Source organism: Tachysurus vachellii, chromosome 13 (genome assembly GCF_030014155.1).
Source record: "Tachysurus vachellii isolate PV-2020 chromosome 13, HZAU_Pvac_v1, whole genome shotgun sequence".
NCBI lineage: Eukaryota > Metazoa > Chordata > Actinopteri > Siluriformes > Bagridae > Tachysurus > Tachysurus vachellii.
The window spans coordinates 13,619,654-13,643,508 of record NC_083472.1 but is presented as its reverse complement, the minus strand read 5'-3'; the positions used below and the strand labels follow the sequence as shown (position 1 = coordinate 13,643,508).

The following is a 23,855-nucleotide window of genomic DNA, read 5'->3' as shown; positions in this document are numbered from 1 at the left end:
AAATGTTCATTTTTATTCTGATTGTAGTATTATTTCTTCTTCTTACTATTATTATTATTATTATTATTATTATTATTATTACCTGCTAAGTTAAACCCTTTTATCCTTTTTTAATCCTAACCTTGATCTTAACAAGGGACTCCACTTATAATTGTTTATAATTGTCCATAATTATTTTCCTGTCTGTATCAAACTATGGAAGTTAAAATAATTCAAAGTGTAATAAAATTGTGTAATGTTTTCTTCAATCATGTGTCATATGTAGAGCGTTTTATGAATGGACAACTCAACACTTGTTTCTTAAAATAATATTTTTAATATTACTTATTATCATAAAGATATATTTACACACTTTACAGAAATAGAAAATAAAAACACAAAGCTACGCATGAAAAGAAAAAAAAAGAAAAGAAAAAAAAGAAGTACTCCAAGAGCTAAAGCTTATCTTTTATAAATTAGAACCCAAAAGCTCAAATATGTACACAGTATTTCAACCATTTCTGATACACTTTATTTATTTATTAAGTTGTTTTTTGCCCAGTTTAACATCAAAACAGAGACAGAGACTGTACATTTGGCCTGGTGAGTTCTATGAGCACACACCTTGAACAGGAAAGATGAGGATTTAATACCTTGTTCTTACTGTGTTTTCCAGATGGCCTAGTAATACTGTTGATAAGGCTGTGGAATATGCAGGTATCCTCAGAATATATATATATATATGTATATATATATATATATATATATATATATATATATATATATATATATATATATATTGAAAACATTGGTGTGCTGAACAAACTGGCCACGTATGAAAAGATATATTCACATGGAGCTTGCTTTAGTCTGGGTGTGAAGTTTCATTAGAAGCTATGGGAGAAATCAAGTTATTCTCAGCCCCTCACCCATGGGATTTCAAAATGCAGTTATCCTGTTGATTGCTCAGCTAGTGGACATTTGTAGTGTGAATATGGGGGCTTGGATTTCAGCTATTTGATCCCTAAGATTCTACATTGCACATGCGCAGTGGTGCATTTATCAAAAGCAAGCAATCAAATGTGTTGCTTGTCGGTCATTCTCTTTTGCCTCACTCGGTAAAGTGTGAGACAGCTGCTAGGAGAGTGGAAAAAATGCATTTATGACACTAAGGCAAAAGAATTCAGTACTGCCTGCAGTCTTTGAGGTTTCCTTCTGTCCATTAGAAACTCAAGTCTTAGAGACGAGAGTGTCTGCATTTCACTTGCCACAACTCTCTTCATAAACAAACATTCACTCGACTCCTTGCCTTCCTACACGTGTCATGACAGGCAAACGCACAATTCTATAGCAAACATGATCTGAGCCTAAACAGCATCGCTTTAAACAAACCAGTGAAACATGCTTTGAAATGCATAGGATTATTACTCAAGCATTGTAAGTCAACAGTGGAGTGCATCTGGGTGAAACACATGAGGAACTGGGCAGAGGTTGCTATTAAGTGAACTGAAAGGACAATTCTCAAACACTGAAGTATTGGTTTGGATTCTGGTTGCTTTTGTTTCTTTTCACCACATGATTCATTAGCCTGAGATGCTGATAGGTGGTTCAGGCTGCACCAGGCAGGAGAGAAAGGTGTGAAAGTTCTCATGTGTCCACAACCCGTTGTGTGGTAGAGTAATTCTCTGTAATTATTATTTTTTTTTAAATATGACCACACACGCACATACAGAAAATGCGGCTTTCCACACTGTATTCAAAAGTAAGCTTTGGACAACCAGCTAGACAAGAATCAGTCAATAAAATTGTCACAATACACTGGAAAATCATTACATGCCAAGAGAAAGTGTGTTCAGGATATATTTTTTCCAGCAGCATAATGGAATTGCAAAAGTGCAGCCTTGCATGCCCATAATGAGAGGTGCTGGAGCAAAGCTGCTAGGGGTCCCTTCTATACCAGGCTTTGAATGTTGATCATGGGTTTGTCTTTGGATGTGTGATCCAACAGATAGCCATCGCTAGCAGGTTGTGTTATTTTGGTGTTATGGGGGTATTTTTATTTTTATATTTTCTTTTTTTTACAGATACAAGACTTTTGTCAAGGATTGTGCTGAAACACTGCTTTACTTCACTCTGTAAATGGGGTCACTCAGCTGGTGCAGATGTTCTAGATACATTCATGAAGAACAATGTGGATGTGGAAATACTCCTGAACCTCTGTTAGGAGCAGGAATAAGTGATTCAAACCCTCTTTGCTTTCATCCCAGTTACTGTATAACAACAGGTCTGGGGTAACTTGCTCGACTACTCGGATATTCTGCCCAGCTAATGTGTGACACAAGAATGTCTCATTTTTTAGGGAGCATTCATGAAACATCTCTGTCTACATATCTGCCTGAGAATGTATGAACTAATAATAGCAAGACTAGAAATATTTGCATTTCCCTAGAATCCTATCCATTTTTCTTCAAGGTGAGCTATGTGGGGGTGATGGTAGGGGGTGGGGGTGGATTTGTACTTTTGTGGTTCTTAGGCACGCTCTCAGTGAGAGTTGTTCCTGCTGCAAGGCGTTGATGGTGGAGGATTTTTTTTTCTTTAACTTCCATATAGATAAATGGCTTATTGGAGGGTGGGGGAGGGAATTAGCTGCTGATTTACGAAAACACCAGCCGTGCTATTTGAGCAACACAATTATGTATATGGTTAACAGTCTTGTAAAAAGCCTCATGTCTCTGAATAATAGTTGCAGAACAAATCAGGGCCTGATGCTAATGGAACAACGTCTGCTCTGTGGGTTATCTCAGATTATAGAGCGTTACATGGTTATGAGAAGCCCACAGAAGAAGAGGGTATGTGTGGTCATGGACTAAGCCAATTTGTCAATGAGCTCTGACTCCAAGGGCCTCGGACTCCAGCTAACCCATCATGAGGCCCATCTGAAATAGATTAGCAATGGGAATCAATGACCACAGCAATCAAAGCAATGGCCACCTGTGCTGAAGAGGCTCAGACTAAAAGGCAACTGCTCCCAAACAGGGAGAATGATAATGGCTTACAAAAACTGGATCTGAATACAAAGTTATAACAGTGGATATACATACAGGGAGAAAGATACAGTATGTGTTATACTCTGTACTGAACAGTGCATGTGTAATTATGTTTGTATGTGTGTTTTTTAAAGAAATGCACAAAATCCAGTACAGGCTTCTCTCACAGCACCCTGAGAAAAAAATAATTGAAAACCAAAAGACAGAATCAAAAATAAAATAAAAAAAGTAATAAGTTCCACTATGGTGTAAAATAAAGGCATATTATTGTGTCAATCAAATATCTCTGTCCAAGGGGGCAATTCAGCCTTTAGCACAGCAGTCAGAGAAGAGAGCACTACTGGTTGGTATGAAAAACAGACTAGTACTGCATTTTCAAGAAGTATCTGCTTTGAAAGATTTTTGGTCTGATTTGTTTAAACTATGTTTTTTTGCTACCATTGTTTTTATCCGTTGGATTTCAGAACAAATATGGTGTTATACATACAAATGCTTAGTTGTATCAAGACTTAAATAAGAGGTAATGTTCATTTGTCTCTTCATTTTTTTTTTCATTCTCATGGCAGCATCGCATTATAGATCGACTATTTGGCACTTCATTAAAAGGAGAGGTGGTTTGCTGAGCAGGGCAGCTCGCCCCAGCCAGTTAACAGTCATGTATGTCTGCTGTGGCGAGGTGAAGTGTGGAGGAAGGAGGTAAGACAGGACGATGGTTTGTAGAGTAATGCAGTCCTATAAGGAGACACTGTGGCTTAAACCTTGTGATGTTAGGTGTCTATATGGTAATGCATAATCTGCTTTGGATAGCAAAACCTTTAAGAGCAATAATCCTTTGTGTAAGTACAAAACTGATGAAATGCAATCAATCCATTTACCATAGATATTTGTTTGTTTGTTTACTTGACACCTGATGATGGTCTTTTAATGCAAAGCAACAAAATTCAGAGGTAATTATATAATCAGCAGTGGTAGCTAAATAAAATCTACTTAAAAAGAAACAAAAACATGTAATAGCTACTTTGATCAGACAAAAGGTAAACAGAAATGGAGCATTGTTACCTTTGTCAAAAGATGGAAGTGGATAAAAGTGATGAAGTTCTCAATAGTGCCTTTAACTTTACATCCCTGTCACTTCCTTCCCATATGATATTTGTTCACACAAGAATTTGCCACAACACAGCACTGGAACAAAGGGCATCTTTTACACAGCAGAGAATGGGGTAGCACACCTCCAAGAAAAAAACTGACACTTGTGCATGAAGATTGTTTTGGACCAGGCTTCTCAGTGCTCACACATCATGCAAAGTGTGGCAATGAAAGGGCTTTTGAAAGCTAATGAGGAAAAACACTGGAGTAGAGAGAGCGAGAGAGAGAGAGAGAGAGAGAGAGAGAGAGATATCGACAGACAGAGATAGAATCTGATCGCTCGGGCTCTATATCCCCCTCCCACCCCATTTCTGGCCCACAATTCTTCATAGAGCTGAGGGTGAGTGGCTTGTCCTGGTATTTTGTGGACAGAAGAAGAGTTTCTTGAAGAACCAGCAGGTGCTATGGACATCACTCTTCAGGCTGGGCTGGAAAGACCCCTTGTTACAGGGCCCTCCCTAAGACCAAGGAAGAGCATTGAAATCAGAACCAAAGGGGTGGGTGCTCGAAGCAATGCCTGTAAGAGAAAGAAACAAAAAACTTCTTACACTGGTGGTTATTATACATATGTTTTCCACTAAGTTCTAGATTAATATAAATGACATAGGCACTGCAGGCAGAAGTCCAGTCAGTAATGATATTGTTCAGTTCAGCTTATGGTTATCATCAGAGTAGTTCCAGCCTCACACATTCTGCCTGTGGGTCATTGAGCGTCTGATAGATTTTCAGCACTTTTCAGGCTTCAAGCTTCAGGATTTTAAAGGTTGCGATTTGCCCTTTACGCTTCTGTGCTCCAGATTTCACAGAACAAAATTTTAAACATCATGAGCACAAAAAAAAGGACCTAGCCAGTGGTTTAAAAAGTTCACTGAATCATTCTATGTCTAAAGCAGCGGTGCGCAATGAGAAAATCTTTTGTGTTTGTCTGTTAGTCAGATTGTGTCTCTATGTGAATGTTCTTGGTGACATTTATTGAAAAAAATACTGGACCCTAGTGAATAGTAAACGTGTGCTTTACGAGAGTGTCTTTTGCTTTACTGGGCATCCAAAAACAGCCTTTGTTTTTACAAATGGCATTTATCTGGATAAAGAAAGGTTTAGCATCTTGCAGAACATTACATCATACTGTAACATGCTGGAGTTGTGCGTCAGTGTAAATCAAGGTTATCTTTTTTATCCTCTTTTTTAAAAATGTTTGTTGCCATCTGATTGCAAAGATAGATTTGTACAACAACAACAGCCACCATTGATTGATACAAGGCAGTATCTCCAACATCTTTTGATAAATCTGAGAGAACAGATATAAATCTCACTGTTTTTTGTTTGTGAATCATCACTGAGTCATTTTGCTTGTGACTTCACCTGGGTATTTTGCTCTGTTGTTCCTCTAACCAAACAGAGATGCCTGTAATCTCAAAAGCAAAGTAGAATATAAAGTGGCTCTTTATAAGGTTTTTTCTTTACCAGGTAGTATGATGACTAGCCTGAACTTTCATTCGGTTCTCTATGTTCTTTAAGATCTTTAAGGAAAAGGTTTCCTGTTTCTTTCTTTAATGTTATGGCATCTGGAGCTCATGAAGGGCTGTTGCTGATCATGCTGTGGTTCCATTATCACAACCTTCAGGTCCCATTATGACAACTAAGGTTATAACATCTTGTTCTCTGGCGGCTTTTGGTGTACAGTATCATGAACAAAGATTCATTATCAAAGGCCTTGATTTACTAGGGTTTGTGTCTAAAAACATGTAAACTTAATAACAATCAAAGAAATCAATGCAAGCTGAAGTCCTAACAGTGTACATCATGCACAATAATTTATTTAGTCTGTTTTGCATGTTTCTCTTTAGGGCATTTCTATATAAGAAGACAAACATACAGCAAAGACTGTGCAAACAGATTTCAATTAAAAAGCACATTAAATGTCACTTCCATCAGTTTTCTGATTAATTAAATTTGCTGTGACATGCAGTATAATAAGTAGTGGAGGAAGAATTTACAGCAGTTATAGCAGTTTTCATACACAGGGTCATAGGAAGCCTCAAGTCTATCCCAGGGACTCGGGGCACAAGGTGTACGACAGGGTGCTAACCCAGGGTGCCTTGCACTGCAACTACAGGCAATTTACATATGCCAATCAGCCTATGCATGTCTTTGGACTCAGAGAAGAAACTGGGGTACACAAAGGAAACTCCAAAGGCACACAAAGAAACATGCAAAGTTCAAACACAGGGTGGAGATGGGAATTGAGTCTTAAGCTGAAGGCAAATGTCTTAACCACTAAGCCATAAATAGATAGATAGATAGATAGATAGATAGATAGATAGATAGATAGATAGATAGATAGATAGATAGATAGATAGATAGATAGATAGATAGATAGATAGATAGAGGGAATTTAGTCTACAGCACAGTCTATGGTCTAAGTTGCTGTGCAAGCAAAGTTGCTGTGGGCTCTAATGGTCAGTGAAGAGTTGTGCAGTAGTAATACTGGTTATATTTAAACTTCCATAAATGTCAGAGTTAAGGTCAGCTGGCTGGCCAAGGGAAGAAGGTCATGAGATATTCATCTTGTTCTATTTATTAAGGACACACATTTCAATCCCACTGCTACGTATTACATTTACAGCATTTGGCAGACGCCCTTATCCAGAGCGATGTACATAAGTGCTTAAATCTCTAACATTGGATACATTAATGCTGACTCACTAAGTTTTTTTTTTTTTTTTTAATTAACAGTGTAGTTTCATTTAAGGACTATTAATTGTTGACTGGAAGAGGATGGGTTCGCCTTTGAGTCTTATTACTCAAGTTTTTTCATCATGTCTCAGGGAATTTTTCATTTGGCATGCTTATTAGGGACCTTAATCTAAATCCATAAGCAGATTTCTAAAAAGCTGTAAAATAGGCATTGTTAAAGAGTAGAAAAATGTAAATAAAATGCTCAAAATGTTTTTTTTTTATTTTATTTTCTCCACTTATTAAACCTAGTATTTTGTTATTTCAAAATCTATGCCTCTGATCATCAGAAAATAAATTAACAAGCATGATGACAAAAGAAATTAGACATTAGAAATTGCTTTTTTTTTTTTTTTTGACAGTTCTCTGTCTATCATCAAACCTAGAGGAGAGTTAATTTTTCTGGTCATGCTGAACCCAGTTTCAGATTTGGGTGATGAAGTGCAAGGCTGCTTTTCTCACCCACTGGACAATATGACATGTTGTACATTAGCCAGATGCAGGTTAGAGGCTCAGCACAGGGTTATCCCAGGTGGGGAACATTTTTGATTTACTATGTGATTAATCTTTTCCTATTTTCTAAATAATCAGTAGTCAAGCAACAATATAGTGCTACACTAGAAGAATGACAAACTACAAATGGATTCCATTAGATTAGCATTTGAACGTTGAATGTCTGGTTTGAGAGTCCATAATTGTTCTAATGATGCCATTCACTGGCAGCTTGATTGGCATGCTAGTCTAACAAAATGAGCTGGCTCAGTCTGCTATGTCTGTCGGGATATGCGTGAAAAGGCTGAACAGGATGAACTCTGAACTCATGGAAGGCATGAGAGGAACCGAAGAAGAGGGTGAATGAAATAGAAGTCTTCATGTTGTTTGGGTTTGAAGTGCTGTTTTGGAGTGTGCATTGTGAATCACTGAGCCGTTGCCTTTAATGGAGCTACACAACTTCCTGCACATTGCCTCATTGTGCCACGCCAAAAATTCTGGGCTTCAAAAACAAGCATTGACTGACTAATTCGCCAAGGGAATGCCTCGTTTTTAACTGGCCAGGAGAGGCATTGAACACTTAAAGGCATGTGTAGTCCCACAAGTACACGCTTCCATGCCATAGGCCTGCTCTTTGTGTTCACCTTTGTGGCATCACTGCCGTTTTTCCCCCTCAGATCAGGCGAGAGAATGAATAGGGGATAGAAAATTCCCAGACAAAATCTGGCCAAAACAATAACAAACTATAATTCACTATAGATTGTAAAACTGTGGAGAATATAGGGGCATGGCTTTCTATTCTTTTAGCTCTTTCATCTCTGTGCCTTTAAGAACAATTAACAATGCTATAAAGGGTTGACGCCTGCATCTGCTGAAAGGATTAATTGCATATGAGGTTAATTTATAGGAGGACTTGTGTTATGGGCTTGCCTTCTCCTGCAGGGGTATTACACCATGCAGAGATCTGTTCTGCATTGTGTGTGTGTGTGTGTGTGTGTGTGTGTGTGTGTGTGTGTGTGTGTGTGTGTGTGTGTGTGTGTTTCCTTACATAGTTTCTTTAAAATTGTCCATAACATTTCTGTGCAACATAAATTATTTCTATTTATTATATTGTTTCTTTTATATGTGTTCTTTTTCCCAACAAAAAAAATTAAAAGCTCTGGTATAGAAATTCTCTGGATCAGAAACATGACCCCATGTAGTAAGTGGTCTTAAAAGGCATGAATTTTAGAAAAACAAAAAGTGGGTTCATGGGCAGTGTTGGTTTAAATGATTCACCAAATGTCTGTGAAATAAGACTTTACTAACCTACATATATATTTGGTTACAGGCTTTTATTCTGCATATACTGTAGAGCTACTCGAAGTGAATACATTTTTTAATGATTAAACAATGAAATAAATGACAATGCATCAGATACTTTTTCTCTCTCCTCAGGTTACACATAATTTTCCCCTTGATTTACTTGGTGTCTTTTAGAAATTTAAGTACTGTTTTTTTTGTTGAATGTGCTTTACATTTCTTTCTTAGGTAAGGACTGTAATACCAAAAAAGAAAGCCAGGGAATTTGTTGTTACATTTCAAGTGAACTTTCATAAAAATCATAAACATAATGTGTCAATTGTCTGTTTCATTTATGAGTTTTAAGAAAATGGTTTGCATTATAGGACTAACCTTAATCTAAAATGGCATGGGCCCCTTGTGGGACAGGCGGGGTCGAGGGCGCCTCCTCCTCCAGCCGGAGGGTCTTTGGTTCCGTCCAGCTCGGGCAGGGTTCTGACGCACAGGAGTCCTCATGCTTCCCACCTCCTCCAACTCCTTGCTATGCTCGGTGGAGGTCACTGGACCTGTGGGGACAGAGAAAGAACACTGTATACCTTACTGATGCATTTGGCATATATGCTAATTCTCTCTAGCAAGGGCTCAGCAGGTCCTGATTATTGTTTCTCAGTCTTATAATTGCATACATTCTCTAAGAGTTTCACTGTGATTTCTGAATAATAAACTTTTAGGGGTTAATAGCTTAACCACTGTAAAAAGGTGCAACAGTCACTAGTCTGGAATCGCAGTCAGCGAGTGGCATTTAAACAGTACATCCTACATTCACTCTGTCTCACACAGAGAGTTCCAGACGTCTGAGTGCACAAGAGAAAATGCTTTGCTTTGGCTTTATTTTTTAATTTAACACAAAGCTTTACATTACAAATGATCAGTAAAAACCTGATGGAAAAGTTAATCATTTATTTATGGTTTACAAAGTTTCTTAGTATTTTATATATCTTTTTGTCTCTAGCATTTCAGATCAATTCTTCCAGACAGAAAAGGTAGAAAGGAATTGAGCAGGAGGAATTGAGGTAGAAAAGTTATAGATAACTCAGTGGGTCTGATGTTGGACTACCTGTGGCTTGTGTGGTCAAATCCCACCACTGCCAAGCTGCTTATCCTGGGCCTTTGAGCAAGGCCCTTAACCCTCAAGTGCTCAAGTGCCTCACAGAAAATGCCACTGTTTGTTTAAATTTAAAAGGCATAAAAATTGTGCAACAATAATAAATAAATCAGACTACAATGCAATGTCTTTGGACTGGGGGAAGGAAACCAGAGTACCTGGAGGAAACCCTAAATCACCCAGATTTTCAATGTGATCTCAGACTTTTGGCCACTACTGCGTATGTGTAACTTAACATTCCTTCACTATTTTAGCCAGGTTTGTCTCCAACACATTTTGAAAGGTGTAGTACATTAGAAAATCCATTGATTTCATAAATAGAGGCCAAAGTGAATCCAAGTGCTTTCTAAAAACATCAAACCCTTATTTAATGTTCTTTTTCTCTGCATGGTGTCTATATCGAATGTCTCCTATGTAATAAAACTCTGGCATCTAGGCACCTTTGAATTAATTCCGTCCAAGCCATTTTCAAGCACATTTCCTTCCATGTGACACCGAGCTTACACAATATTTTATGATATGATATATTTTTGCATAATATGGAGTAAATGTTACTATAATAAATTACATTAACTTTTTTTTAAAGTATCTAACCTATATTCCTATACACTCAACACACACACACACACACACACACCCCAACCTCTGTTCCTGTCTCCGGCACTTTTAAAACATACCCGTGTTCATTTACCTTGATATGGTCAAATTATTCCAAAAATAAGATGTTCATTGACACCTCACAAAAAAAATGGCTCCTTAAAGGGTTCAGGGTCTTTGCTTTTTAATGGGGCTCTACTTCGAATTCTTTCAGCTCTAGGTTTCTACATAGAATCTTTCAAAGAGTGTCTGTTAAATATTTAAAGGTTTTGATTAAATATTTACACCATTATGACTTTTTTCTAACAACTCAGAGGAAAGTAAAACAGCTGATAAGCAGCTCATATGCACAGATGTGTGAGTGAAGATTTGTATGTATGAACATATAGCAAGTCTTGAATATACCCAGATGTTTCATATCATTACACAATAAGTGTAGTAGGATCTTTAAAGCCTGCTTTGCACACTTGTGTGTGGCTCTCTAACCTTTCACCTCTGTAAGAAATCAAAGCAGTGCTGCAGGGTGTGGGGGGGTTTAGAGTATCTTCATCTGCCCTCTGATATCTGAGGTGTCTAATCTCTCACCTGATTCTACTACTGATCTTGATTTTCCGCTAGAGTCCAGAAATGTCTTGTATTAGAAAACTACGAACCTGCATACATCATGGGGAAAATAGGGAGCAGATTTGTGGTAATTCTAGCATTGAAATGAATTGAATCTAATATGAAACTCATAAAAACCTGTTTAATTATTGAATAGTCGTTGCTTCTCAGTGCTGATTCAGTGAACATATAATCCAGCATTTTTCAAGCAATTTATTTTACAACATATTTTAAGGAACGATGGTCGTAATCATTTCCTTATAGGTTTTGGGATTTAAAATCCATCTCTCTCTCAGTACAGTTTTAACCTTTGTACATATCAAGGCCTCAAGTTTACTGCTAAAAACTCAATAAGAAAGACTTATCAGCTTTTTCTCTTTTTTGGAATAGACAAACTACAGACAAACTAATATTTCAGAGCTTCCCATTAAGCTTTACTATCATGAACAAGAATTTGTTTAAACAGGCTTGAAGGCTAACCAGGTCTTTATCATGTTCCTAAATGAGAAGTTAACATTTCAGCTATTTAATAACCTTTTCTTACATTGGACAAGAATTTCTGTCAAGATTTGGGCTTCTTGAAAATATTAACAAGGGCTGCCTTTCCCTCAATGGAATGCAACGAGTATTTCAGCATACTCTACAGTCTTAGGTTCAAGCTAATCATCTTTACCTGCTGTGTTACACGTTTACATGAGAACAGTCAACTAATTCAATCAAGGCATAGAAAAACTCCATTACCAACAAAATCCACCTTTCCCTCAGGCAGACTAATTCTGCATTTATCCTCTTATTATTCGGCCAACAACAGAATTAATGAAGGAGGTTTATATATTCAGTCAATTCATGTCTACTTAATAAGTGGTGGGGGAAGGGAGAAGGTGAAGGGTTAAAATGTAAAAAGGATCCATGTGTGAGTGTGGTTAGACCTGACAGGAAGTTGTTTTTTTTTCTCACGAGTAACAGAAAAACACTCAGGGGGTCTTAGCCATGATCTAACTGTTGGTACAATCCTTATTCAGTTCAATCCTGCACGTCCCTGAAACATGACAGGAAGAATAACGCAAAACTGTCTCAAAGGGATGAGCACTCCAGATTGATGCAGAATGTCCCAGTTTGGCCTCCAGAAGAGGTTGTAATTACATCTGAACAAGCTGAATACTGCATATCAACATAGTACAGCCGCTCTTCTCCCCATGCTCAATCTGTCATAACCCTTCTCCATAATGAGACAATTTAAAGGTTTCCTGTCATCACAAGCTGTGCGTCTTTGCCCAGCGTCTTCAGGAAGTACATCAGAGTTTGGGTCAAAAAAAAAAAAAGCCATAATGAAAGCTTCTAAAAATAAAAGTCTCCGGCAGACATCAGGACAACCTTTATGAATTAACTCTTAACACCCAGAGGAAACTCAATCAGACAGATGCACTAAATATTGAGGGGAAGTCTATTTTAAGCACATACAATCACTCTCATTGACTTTTTAACAGCTCTTGAATTTGTCTCAAACCACATGGCCCTTTATAGACCACTGGTGGATGCGGCATCCTTTTGAGCTCCATCAAACCGATGGCAAACGACAAGGACAATAACAGTGTATGTAGTATAATAGATAATGCCTACATATTTGGTCAGTTTTTTAACCTACTACTGATGCAAATGCACTGAATCTGAAATTCATTGTCCTTGTATTATATCAAAAATTACACCCTTTGTCATGAGAAATTTCACAAATGCATCAGCAATCTGGTTTGGTTTTATACAAATAACGTTGTAAAAACAAAAGTATGAAAGCTAACCCTGTTTAAAAGTTAAACATACTATTGCAAGGGTAAGACCATATCATCTTTTTACACAACACTCTGTAAGGTATAGTTTATTTCCACTAGAATCTGCTGCTTCACCCACTGCTTTATCAATGCTTCATTATTCCCTTACTGTACTGTTGAAAGAAAGAAAAAAGAATAAATGAAAAAGAGAACTTTTTGGTGCCTTCTTTCAGCTCAACTGAAGATAGTAGAGCAGCAGTGACTATTCCCATTTCAGTGTGTGTATGTGACAGACTGCTCCATCCTGCAGAGTCATGATGAATAGCCAGAAGTGCTACTATTTCATTTTCTTCTCCCTGCCTCTGTGCACTCCACGGTTGCTATCCATTATGTTGGCTTTTTCACACGACTGCCTTGCTCCTGCTGGACATACTGAGGTTGATAGCCTGTCCCTCTATATCCACAGTCTGTCTCTCATGCAGACAACTTGTGCCTCTTCAAGCGCTTGTCTAGCAGAGGGAAAAAGAGCCACAGGGCACAGGGCAGTTATGAACAGTTGGCTGAGTTTGATGGGTGACTCACTGAAACCTTGTGTCTAGCTTAAATGTACAATATGCTGCAAATATAAGTGTGCTAAACCAATTAAAAAAATAAAAACCTGCAAAACAGGACGGACACACGATTGTTATTAAGGATGCATTAGAGACATGTTTTGGCCAGCATATATACACACAGAAAGGCCAGATGGATATAATCTGTTCGCCACTCACAGGAAGTGAGAGATTAGATCTATTTATGTGCAAAGCAGAACCAGGTGAGGAAAGCACAGCATTTCTCTATTGGGAGATGTATTACATGTCTTTTCACTCCTCAAGCTTAACTCTGGTACTTACCACATGCTGCCCATTCTTAGTCATCGGAATAGAGATCTGCCATGCTAGGTAATTAAATTGTCTCTGTTTAAAGGTTAAAATGGACTTATCAGATTTCCTTATTAAACTATTCAGTGATTTATTGTCTGTCTTTACCTTGCATTTTATACACTGAAACACTAGCTGAATGGGACGTGCTTAGCCAAAAACTGTAGGAAAGTGTGATAAGTTAAAATGAACAAAGATGGACAATAAACTGTTAACTTCTGCTAGTTTCATAGGGTGAGCGTGTGATGTGAGCCATTGCGAAATGTGAGCGTGTGGGCCATTTAAAAATAATAATAATAATAATAATATTAAGGAATGTATATAATATGTATCGCAACAATCCTATTATCATGACACACAGGCACTAGATGACACAAATAAGTCAAAAATATTGCAACAAATCTGAAATTTACTGAGTCATATGCACACAAGTTTTTAAATTAGTTCACAGAATAATATATAGCTATTTTTAGATCATGAACACAGAAAGGTGTTTTACACAGCTTGGCTCCACTATTTCTTACAACTGGACATTTAATGGAACTCCACAGCATTGTAGGAAGTGAACTCTAACAGGATTATATATCAGAGCATGAGACCACTTGCTACACGGCATCTCTGCCATTTTATAGCTATAACAGCTCGTAGCTGATACGCCTAGTCAATGCACAGCTAATCCTGTGAGCCACACTTGTCAGAAGCCTTTCGAACAATAATAATAAAAAACAAACACACAGGACTTTCACAGGAAGAGTGAAATGGCAAGAGACAACTACACTATGTTTTGGACTCCTAGCCATCATGCGTAAAGTGTGTGCTTTTTGATCTCATTCCAGATTTAATCACCAATTGCTGTTATAATAAGCTCCACTCTTCTGGGAAGGATTTACACTAGATTTTAGAGTGTGGAGCTAGGGATTTACTCAATTAGCCACTAGAGTATTAGTAAGGTCAGGCACTGGTGCTGTGTGAGAAGGATTGAGGTGCAGTCTGTTTTCCAGTTCATCCAAAGGTGTTCAGTGGGGTTGAGGTCAGGGCTCTGTGCAAACCACTCAATGTCCACTCCATACTTGGCAATGTCTTCGTGCATGTCACTTTGTACATAGTGTTTGGCCATATAGTGTATATTTGCATGGATCTAGCTGTATTAATGATTTAATCAAATAATAATTTGTCTTCACGTTTTCAATCCAATGTTCCCAAAGTCTGATTCTCATAATATGCGAAGCTTTGCTGCAGCCTTAAGCATTTCAAAGCATGTTACCAGCTTTGTGTACAAAACAGCCATAGACAAAGTATTCAGGTCTTGGGTTAGTGCTGAACAAATGTTACAACAAAAGAGTAGCACAAAGCCAGAGGTGAACAAATTGGTCAGATTGGTCAGCCTTTGGATTATTGGACAATTGACATGTGTGTGTCTTGAATCACAACAGTAAAGAGTACAGTATGTGTTTAAGAGAGTGAGCACTGGGGTGTAGATCTACATAGTTGTGTAACCATAGGAGTTGGTGTGTGATATCAGAGCAGTGATACCCAGTGCTTTGAAGGTCCTTCATTCACTAAAATGAGAGCTGGAATGTAAGACATGAAAAAGAGTATAACAGAGTAAATCAATACTACAAGCCTAAAGTGGCACAAATCCAACTTTTTTTTTCAAATATATGAATCAAATCCATTTAAATCTGATTCTAGTCAGAGTCTTATGGGGCCTGGATTTAGCTACAGAATTAAGATGCATTATTTTATTCATATTGTCAGATATGGGTCAATAACAAACTTTGATGTAAACCAAAAATCATTTCTGATCTGAGCAAAATTAATAAGACTTGTAAATGGCCATAGAGTGCTCCTGCTTGAGCTGTTTTGTTTTCTTCACTACACACAAATCTATGCCAAGTCCAATAATCTGTAGTCTGCCAAACCATTCTCCACTTAGTCGTAGTACAACAAAAAGCATTATATCCCTAATAAGACATGAGAATTAAGACAAAGCACTAGATTAGACACGGTATAAGCACTTGTTAATGTATAGCTTAATAAATGTACTGTTAGTTCACATGAAGTCCTTCAGTGAACTACTCAGCATATGGAAATGAAGGTAAAGAGCCACGGCCATCACTTGAGCTGCATGTGAAATAAGCAGTGCCCCATTCTGAAGCCTTTTGAAGCCTGAGAGTCACAGCGCTGCTTATCACATGCCTACCAGTAGCACAGGGCCTTGGCAGAAACTGGTACCAATCTCTTGTCGACTTTCAGACCATGTTACCATGGCAGCCACTCTGAAAGGCGCTCAGTCAGGACCAAAAGGAATGATATTGTGAACTGGAATTGAATCAAAGTCCCAGGTTTTACACATTGCAAGTTTTTTTACTCTCAGTGCTTCATTAGCATCTGTTGTACAAGGTGGGTTAATGCAGTGCATGTGGTCCAGCACACTGCTGCTTGTGATTGTTTTAGAAGTATGCAACTGTTTGATATTCAGCATGTTGTGGCTGTAATAGTAGTGCACATGGGAGGAAATGAAGAACAGCTTTGTTTGGTGCTGCCCCACAGAGGAAAAGGGAGTGCATAAAAACTTGCTCCCTTAGTCCCAGTATGCTGTCTTTCTTCTTGCTCACCCCTCAACCCACAAAAGTTGCTCCATTTTGCAGCCTATTACTGACAAGAAAAGAGGCTGTACTCCACTTAAAAAAAAAAAAAATCAAACACGTACTTTGTCGTTCTTCGGCTCTCTGATCTCGTCTGACACATTCAGATGGCACGCAGCTTTGGAAACCACACATGACCCAAATTAGTGCACTGCTTTAATGATGAGGTGAGAAGTGGCCCAGTTCCAAGTGATCAGAGCGCAGGTTCAAAGCGTCGAGGCTGCCTGCTGCCGGGAATGCTAATGAAGCTCAGCGAATGTGAGAGAAAGCCGAACAGTTGCTCCCGATTGACAGGGTTGAATCAGTGGCTAGAGGTTACTGCAGGTTGGGTCCTCTAATTCACTGAGCTGCTCACACAAGTATATTAAGCAAGATTTCTCATGAATCAGCTCCAGGCAGTTTGCCATTTTAGAGAGGATTTGCTTTAAGGAGAGGTTTGGGGGAAGCTGAGATTTGGATATCCTACTCAGCCATGGCAAGGAAAGTGCAGATTTAAATCTCTTGCATGGCAAAAAATTATGATGAATACCATGCACCTCTAATCACTGAATCCTAGTAATCATCAGGGCTGAACGTGTGTGTTGTGACTCTATAAGTGCTGGGGGGTCAGCTGCTGTGCCACCCTACAGGGTGACTTCGAGAAATGCCAGCACTGTACACATTTTGTGCTGAGAAGACATATTTTGATCGCTGTGTTCTCTGATAATAAAAAAACTCTTCCGTTAGTAGAGAATATTTCTAAAGTAATAAATAAAGGATGAGAAACCAACCCTTAACTAGCTAAGCAAGTGATTTAGTTTCAGATAACTGAGTCAGATTGAAATCTGGAAATGTGCTGGTATCTTACTAGCTCCCAAATATTTGCTCTGGTTCTCACGCTGCATTTTCAGGTCATTGAGGTTGCAGCTGCAGTTCATTCTCTTGTTTTGTTTATCTGTGTTGCATATTAACCAATGTGTGTATACATGTGGTTAAATGAGAAGCAGTGCTTTTTGGTGCTTCTAGGAAACACTTGTGCCTTAAAAAGAAATGTTTATGGACTTGATTTAAGTCTTCTGTGCCACTTTAAAGAGCAAACTATTCACACTAAGGTAATGGGTGTTTTTATGAGAACAGTGATTGCTGCACTAGCGGTGATTTGCTGCAAGGATAACATCATCCCATATTTAAATCCTGCCAATAAAATGGAGTAATAAATAATAATGAAAGAAATATACACATACTGTACCACCCAACAATATATTAAACACTATACGCTTAGTATGGTGAAGACTGAAGTACTTTCACTGCATATTATTTTTATTGCATTATTTGAAAAGGCAGTGCATACCTATCATGTAGCATGAGTCTATAAATTGTGAGAATTCTCAGTGGACATGTAAAGTGTTTCCCAACTCTCAACCATTTCTTTGTGATCCACTTTCAGCTGTTCTCATTAAAGCATCTTAGCCCAAACAGCCTACGTATACAATAAACCATGGACTGGGCTCCGATATCATCTTGTATATCATACAGCCTGAGAAGACAAAATGTCTACTTCAAGTCAAAGCTATAGGTGGTAATAGTGGCAAGGAAAAACTCCCTGATACAATTTGACCAAGAAACCTTGCAGACTCAAAATCATAAAGAGGTCATAATCACACATCATAGTGTGATCATAAACAAATTCCTGCTATTACTCTACTATATGGACAAAATGTGCATTTAAAATTTAATTTAATAAAATTTAATAATATTTCATCATGAAGTCTATGTTGTTAAAATGGTCAACTGTTCACCGGTGGAGACTGGAATGTAAAACTGTTCATGGAAATTACAGTCCTAGGCCATTATCATGATTTCTAAGTGATACCATACAGAGTAATCTCATGTATCTTTAGATTGTCCACAAATTGTTGTGGCTTACCTTTTTCTGTCTCATGATATCTAAATGAAGTGACAAATATGTGATAACACCTAGAACAACGGTTTATTTTTATTACTCTGATTATATGGAGAGTGATATTGTGCTAGCTTCGTCTTGCAAAACTTTCTCACCGCATGTTTAAGAAATTGAATGTGAAAGCAATTAAATCCTATTTAATCCTGATGCATCTTCACTGGCACAGCTCGCTGTTCATAAAAATGTCTTCTCCGTTTACATCTGATGCCATGAAACTAATGCTTTATATTCAAACAGGGATGCGTAAATCACTTTATTATTCAGTCAGGGTTGACAGGGCGAAGCGTTTGGAATGTCTGGCTTTAATTAACTGGTTAAGAGAATGAGGCTGGCTGCCGAGGTTTCAGGTGATCGACTATGCTCAATAGCAATGTTCCGGCCAACAAAATCTGTGTAAAACCAGTAAGGATTCTAATGAACAAAAACGATTCTTGTGCAAAGACATACAGATTAGCAGTGGTGAGAGTGTGTTGATCTGGCTGAAGGAAGCAGGCTGGCTGGTTGTTGTAGCTCAGAAGCTGCCAGTACACGAGGAGTGCCACTGTTGCCAGATGCTAGAGTGCAGAAACAGCATCGAGCAGCAATTTTAAGAATGCTACTAAACCATTTATGTTCCCTGCAGAAGTACACCTGCGATTGTGCGAGAACAAGCAAGACCACCAGCTGGGAAAGTTTTAAAGGCAGTTTAATATTTTAGTGCCTGTGTACACCTCCACATCAGAAAGGTCTCATTTGCTGTTGTGCAGTCTGGACTGCGTGCTAGCTTGAATATTTTATTCTCTTTTACCCTTTGAGTTTGTGGGTCAAGGTGAGCAGCTTCATACAACGGACATTGAGTTACATAACATCATCTACTTTTCACCATGGCTCCTTGCAATCATGTTAAAGCTCATGTCTAAAGTGAGTTAAAAGCACTACGTATTCTCAAAGGAGTAGAAATTTATATAAAGCTATGTGTTTAATTTGAATGATCACACATGAATCACACACTTAACAAACTGGTGTTTCTTCTTAACAGCTGACACTTGATATAGACTCAATTAGAGATTTTTAGATTTTTGCTGTTCCTGTTTTCAGTTCACAATCTAAAAACATTTTTGTTGCTAAATTTAATAGAATATTTATGCGATCTTGCTGAAGAGATATATTTTGAACCTGTACAAGACTGAAACTTTTGGCTGTTGTTGTTTATTGGATTTGCAAGCTGTTGATAGGGTTGGATTTGTTTGTTTGTTTTATTAAATAGGAACTGTTGTCAATTGAGTGGTGCACGGTATAATGCTACACTATACAGTTAAATGTTGTGGACACCTGACCATCACACCTCTATAATATATTAAATAACCTCCACTCCTTTAAGAAGGCTTTCCACTAGATGTTGGATCATGGCTGTGGGGATTTGTGCTCATACAGCCACAAGAGCAATAGACACTAATGTTGGGTGATGGGGTCTGGTGCTCAGTCAGTGTTCCAGTTCATCCCAAAGGTTTTTACTGGGCTTGAGGTCAGGGTTCTGTGCAAAATTCTCAAGGCCTTCCACTCCAACATTGGCAAACCATCTCATACATCTCACATCTCACAGGGAAATTGTAATACTACAGCATATGGCACCATCCTATACAATACAATATATGGGTATCCAGATGTCTATAAACCTTTGGCTGTATAGTGTACATAATGAATTGATTTGAACAAAGGAGCCACAATGTATTATTTAAATATAGCTGTGATTTAAATCCCAGACTGCATAAGTACAGATGCCTGTGCCATCAAGCGTTTCCTCAGAATCTAGACAGGAGATATACAGCACTCCCAGCTCATGAAGTAAACGTAAATCCCTGCCCTTGTTTGTGTATGTTCTTAAGAACTGAAACAAGTGTAAATAAGGGGAAATTAAATAAAAACTACTGCTAAAGGGCACAATCCTGTAATAACTTCCCAGTGGTTACCCATCATTATCATGTTTATGTGGGACATCTGGAAAGGTTTCCAGTTTGTGTTTTCTATGTTTTTCTTGGCCCTTGTAATCATGATTGTTGACAGAAGCATCCTCTTTATATTAGGTAAACAGCCTGCAATTATGAATGAACATTTCACATCCTTCCTCTTGGTCAAGGTGCTCTAAACATGTAGAATTATTAATGAGTCCCGTTTTGGTATTGCTGGTCTTTGAAAGCTACAGTTTCACTCTGAATGGTGCTGGAGGGTGTCTGATTCTGTCTCAGCCATACATTAAACTCTAAATTTCAGCTCATGGGAAATTGGTTCTCTGCACACAGACAGTTGTTTCAAATGACGTGAGTGATCTCTGTGCCTTCACCTGCTTTCACTAAGGTGACAAACTAGGCAGCTAAAATTACACATCTCAGGAGCTTTGTGTGTGTGTGTGTGTGTGTGTGTGTGTGTGTGCACGTGCACAGGCACATTTCAACCTGTTGTTTTCCTCCCCACTGTCTCCACTGTAAGTGTTACGGGGATAGGTCCTTTTCCTTCTGCAACTAAAGGATGAAACCCTGATATCTGAGGCAATATAAGGTGCCATCTTTACATGCCAGGCTTAAGAATCATAAGACTGGAAGGCAGATCATTTTCAGAATGAATTATGAATGGCTCACTGCAGAGAGGGCTTGGCTGTTTGTGAGGAAAGCCGGTTGCAAGGCGAGCTGAACAGATTCAGGTACGCACTGATGAGATTTGCAAGGTCCCACGGCGTTCTGCCTCTAAACCAACGAAAGTGTAATCGCCTGTTGCACTGTGACTTCTACTGCTCATCCCCGCCCTCTTTCAGCCTCTGCCTACAGATAACCCCTTTCACAGACACACACAATTGGTCTGTGAGTCTCTTTATCTCGGCACTGAAATAGCTCGCAATTTCCAGCAAACTAGCAGTGAACTGGAGAAAGTGTGCGTTTGGAGATGAAAGGCTTCACATGCACTGCCTACACACTCAGACACTTGCAACACCTTCCCGCGACCACACACATCCCAGACTCGCAGCAGGTCTCTTCCTTTTGCTCTTGCTCTCTCTATCTCTCTTTACCTCTTTCTCTCCCAATCACTGTTGGCTGATCCTCTAATGCTGTCTGAGAGAGGCTAATGCTGCTAATACTGCCTGGGAACAAGCGCTGGCCTGAGTCTGGGCATTACGGTGCTGAAGCATGGAGCAGCCTCAGCCCAAGCTCTACACGTACACGCACACACACACACACACACACACACACACACACACACACACACACACACACATACAGAAGAAGGGTGTGAAAAATGATAGTGAATGTAATTCAGGCTAATTGCTTCCCATTTACTCATGCAGAGACAAAAATAGCAAGATCTCCATAATGAAGGCGTGCAGGTTGCCAGTTTGATGTGGCTAGTAGACACTAGAATGGACACGCACACACACACACATACACACACTCCTCCTCCTGATACATCACACATGCTTCCCAGCATTTGTTAATTGATTGGTGTCAGTATTTGGAGAAATGCAGAGATCTACTGAAGGGTCACTGTTGTTGTTTTTAACACCAGACTGCGACCTGCATCACATCTGCAAGCCGGTCGCCAGTCAGCTGACACAAGCTTCCAGTCACAGCTAAGACATGAGTGACCTAGCACTGGGAATAAAGCTCTACTTCCAAAATGTGTAGTGTATTAATGCTGTTACTACACATTAATTACACCTCAAGAAACCAGAGAATCATACACTCTTTTGTGGGATTAAATTGAAGCTATGTACAGCCTTTCATTTATACAATGATCAGAGAGAGAGAGAGAGAGAGAGAGAGAGAGAGAGAGAGAGAGAGAGAGAACCAAAATTCACAATGAAAGGTCTTTTGATTTTGGAAATACAATGATCCACACTATACACCTGACTGCCTGACTGACTGTGAATTTTAATACTCATAGCGTATTGGCTGTTTTGAAAGAAATCATTCAGGCTGAATAAATTATACAACCAGGTTCCCTATTTAACACAGCAAGGAATATGAGGAACACTGTAATAATCATATGTGTTATATTTTGTGAGACCCAGCAACACAGACCTCCAAGCTAGCTTAGCAATACATGACACACACAGGAATAATAATGAATATATTACCCAATCATTCTATCCTAACAAATTCTGCCTTCCTTCTGTCAAAGCTCTGACAGCTATCTGGTCATGAAGCAAAAGAAGAAGAAAAAAGACCAAGACCAAAAGAACAGACAACAACATGCAAACCTCTGCAGTGCAGTACAGTGTACAGCCCAGGTGCTGTTTCTCCTCCTCTCACCAGCCACAGAAAGCTAACTATGCTGGGTAACTGATCAACTACAGCTGCCTCTAGTCGAGCTGAAAGCTAACAGCTTATAGACAGAGCAAGAGAGTGAGAGAGAGAGAAAATAGACGAGCATAGGGAGGCTCCAGGCAACAGCCTGCATGCTCCCTGACTTACCAGCACGGGCTGAACACAGCAGAGAAAGCAGCAGCACAATCACCAGCGTCAGGATCTTCACATTCATTTCTGCTCTCCCCTCCGTCTCTCCTCTAGTCGTGAGCTGATATACTGTAGTGGTGTGTGTATGTGTGTATGTGTGTGTGAATGTGTAAGTGTGTGTGTAGAAAGGAGGTAGAGGGAGGGTGAGCTCGACAGAGAGAAAGGGAGAGATACTGTTTGCTCCTGCGCGTGTGGCTCTGTGTGTGTCTGTGTGTGCTGTTTGTGTGTGTGCGTGTGTGTGAATGGGCTGTGTGAATGTGTTTGTATATCAGCGCCACTCTAAGACTGAGGGCAGGTCTCGGTTGGAGCTCTCCCACAGAGATGTGCACGGTTTCTTTTTTCCTCCTCCTCCTAGAACAGGAGATCTGCAGTGTGCATCAAGTTCAGTAGAGCTGTAAAGGCAGTCGGCTTGTGGCAGGTTTGTGTATGGTGGATGTTTGCTTATAGTGGCTTCCCGTGATCATGTGTCTTATATAACTGACTCCGGGGGCCACAAAAAAAGAGGGCCTCCCCCACTTAGACCCCTCCACCTCCACCCCTCATGTCAGCCCTCCCACCAAAAAACAGAGGAAGAGGGGTGGATGAGGAAGATGGTTCACAGAGGTTTATGGTAATAACCCAACAGATGCTCTTGTTTCAAACTCTAGACATGCCAGAAAAGCCGTGTACATCTCCTCATAATGAACCTGTAGATCAGGCAATGACAGAAAATCTTCGTTCTTTAGACAGATACATCTGACATTTTATTGTTTTTCTGTTTGTTTGTTTGGTTGGTTGGTTGGTTGGTTGGTTGGTTCTGCCACTGTACAACTTATCAGATTCACCATTTAGAATCCAGCTCTATAAATTTCTCACAATATAACTAACAGTGCAGATAAATCACCAAGACTGAGCTGAGAAGACAGAAATTCAGTGTAATTGGTAACAATTTTCTATAAGGTCTACACATAAACACAGTAATACTTACTAAAAATACTGAAGGAACACATGCACTTATCCTGAGCACAGACCTTTTAAGATTTGTCAGGAAAAATACATATGACATATAC

The 23,855-nt window shown here is 39.0% G+C and overlaps 1 protein-coding gene across 1 annotated transcript; it reads right to left on the bottom strand.

Moving 5' to 3' along the window:
* Positions 1-497: 497 nt before the first annotated feature.
* Positions 498-23,261, bottom strand: apln (apelin). Its single transcript, XM_060884636.1, has 3 exons — positions 22,765-23,261; positions 9,075-9,247; positions 498-4,689 (listed from the first exon to the last, which is right to left on the bottom strand). Exons 1-2 carry the CDS (start codon positions 22,829-22,831, stop codon positions 9,081-9,083), a joined length of 234 nt encoding a protein of 77 aa, XP_060740619.1. The 5' UTR covers positions 22,832-23,261; the 3' UTR covers positions 498-4,689; positions 9,075-9,080.
* Positions 23,262-23,855: the final 594 nt, after the last annotated feature.